Source organism: Austrofundulus limnaeus, unplaced genomic scaffold (genome assembly GCF_001266775.1).
Source record: "Austrofundulus limnaeus strain Quisiro unplaced genomic scaffold, Austrofundulus_limnaeus-1.0 Scaffold1753, whole genome shotgun sequence".
Classification (NCBI taxonomy): domain Eukaryota; kingdom Metazoa; phylum Chordata; class Actinopteri; order Cyprinodontiformes; family Rivulidae; genus Austrofundulus; species Austrofundulus limnaeus.
Genome location: NW_013954155.1, coordinates 48,133 through 49,593, shown reverse-complemented (window position 1 = coordinate 49,593; position 1,461 = coordinate 48,133). Strand labels below are relative to the sequence as shown.

The 1,461-nt window shown below is 36.2% G+C and overlaps 1 protein-coding gene across 1 annotated transcript in view; it reads right to left on the bottom strand.

The window, feature by feature from the left end:
• The window catches only part of LOC106536279 (FUN14 domain-containing protein 1), a 14,989-nt gene that overhangs the window by 7,978 nt on the left and 5,550 nt on the right, over positions 1-1,461 (bottom strand). The window contains exons 3-4 of the mRNA XM_014033486.1: positions 952-1,027; positions 735-863 (exon numbers count right to left, since the gene is read on the bottom strand). Of these exons, the coding sequence (XP_013888940.1) occupies positions 735-863; positions 952-1,027 (205 nt within the window). The remainder of the gene's footprint in view (positions 1-734; positions 864-951; positions 1,028-1,461) is intronic.

Below are 1,461 nucleotides of genomic sequence, written 5' to 3'. Positions count from 1 at the left end.
GGCTTTGGTGGCATTTTAGTAGTCGAACCAATAAGTGCACTATATGAAAAACTCTTAGGTGTCGTTTGAAAACGAAACTGAGAGAAAGTGCCCACTGGTAATTAGAAAAAGAGCCAACTCTGCGGGAGCACACTCAAACACGACTTACACTATGCCGCCATTAGCCGGAAGTCAACAAATGTCAAATTCAATGATTTTTAATGACATTTAAGGTCTTTTGAAAAAGAAATATATATAAAATAAATAAAACCATTAAATCACCTTGTGGAAACGGCATCAATCCTATTGTTTTAAACAGGGTCAATATAAAAATTCTAGTGAACAAGTAAGCTAGCTGATGTCATGTTACTATTTCTGTAGATAGTTGTAGGAAGGACGCAGAAGAAGGACATATTAATGTGAARTGACTAACAAGTGGCCCTGCTGTGCAGTAAAAACTGTTTTGTTTTGTTTATAGGATTTAGGAGCTAAAACCARTACTGTCACTGGTCTGATTCTTGTTTCTGATTTTCCTTTTTTGGCTTCATGTCTTGTAAGTATACAGTTAAAGCGTAGGCCTACTCAAACTAAAACTGTCTTTGGATTCTTCCCTGAAAYCAGACGTTCAAATCAAATGTGTTGATGTAGAACCAGGATTATTAGTTAGTAGTGTGCAGAGATTTGTCGACTGTTTCTGCTTTTAAAAAAGTCCTAAAAATATAGAGAAAGGTTCAAATGTGAGAAAAAACTCTTACCTTTTGAACAAAAGTGGTTAGTTCTGGAGCAGACTGGTTTGTTCCTTTCTGTAACTGTTTCTTGGCTTTGTTCACATCCTTCTCTACTCTCTTCCAGTCCACCTGGATATAACCACTGTTGTTGGCAACCTGAGAAATAAAGAGTGAAGTAAAGGGATCCACATCAGAGGTGAACACACTGAAAGATTTAAATTCAGGAGCTGTGGTCCAGACGTACCTGCAGCAGCAGCAGGCCTCCTCCTACAGCTGTAGCAGCAACCTTACCCACCTTCTGGAAGAGATAACCTGCACACCTGAGATACACCACACACAGGAAGTTACAACTAACTCATTACAACAGTGTCATCATTGGGCCTGATGCAACAACCACTGCTATGAACAGATTTGTTCTTAACTTGTGCGTACGACTGATTTAGGAGAACTTATCATTCACCAAGTTTCTCATATTCTAAGATTTTCTTCAAATATGAACAAAACTCAGGAGTGGTCCAGACCTGTGGTATATTTTACCTGCAGTCAGTCTGATGTTATCCAGACTGATTTTCTTCATTAATAACTTCATATTTCATTAGTTTGAAGATATTTAGAGTTGAAAATAAATCACTATAATTATGTTGACAACAGGTTATATTGTTTGATTTAGAATTATAATTTTACATGTAACTAATGATATAAATTGGTTAGATGAAATTAAAAATTTGATAGTAATGTTGTATAACACTACAAT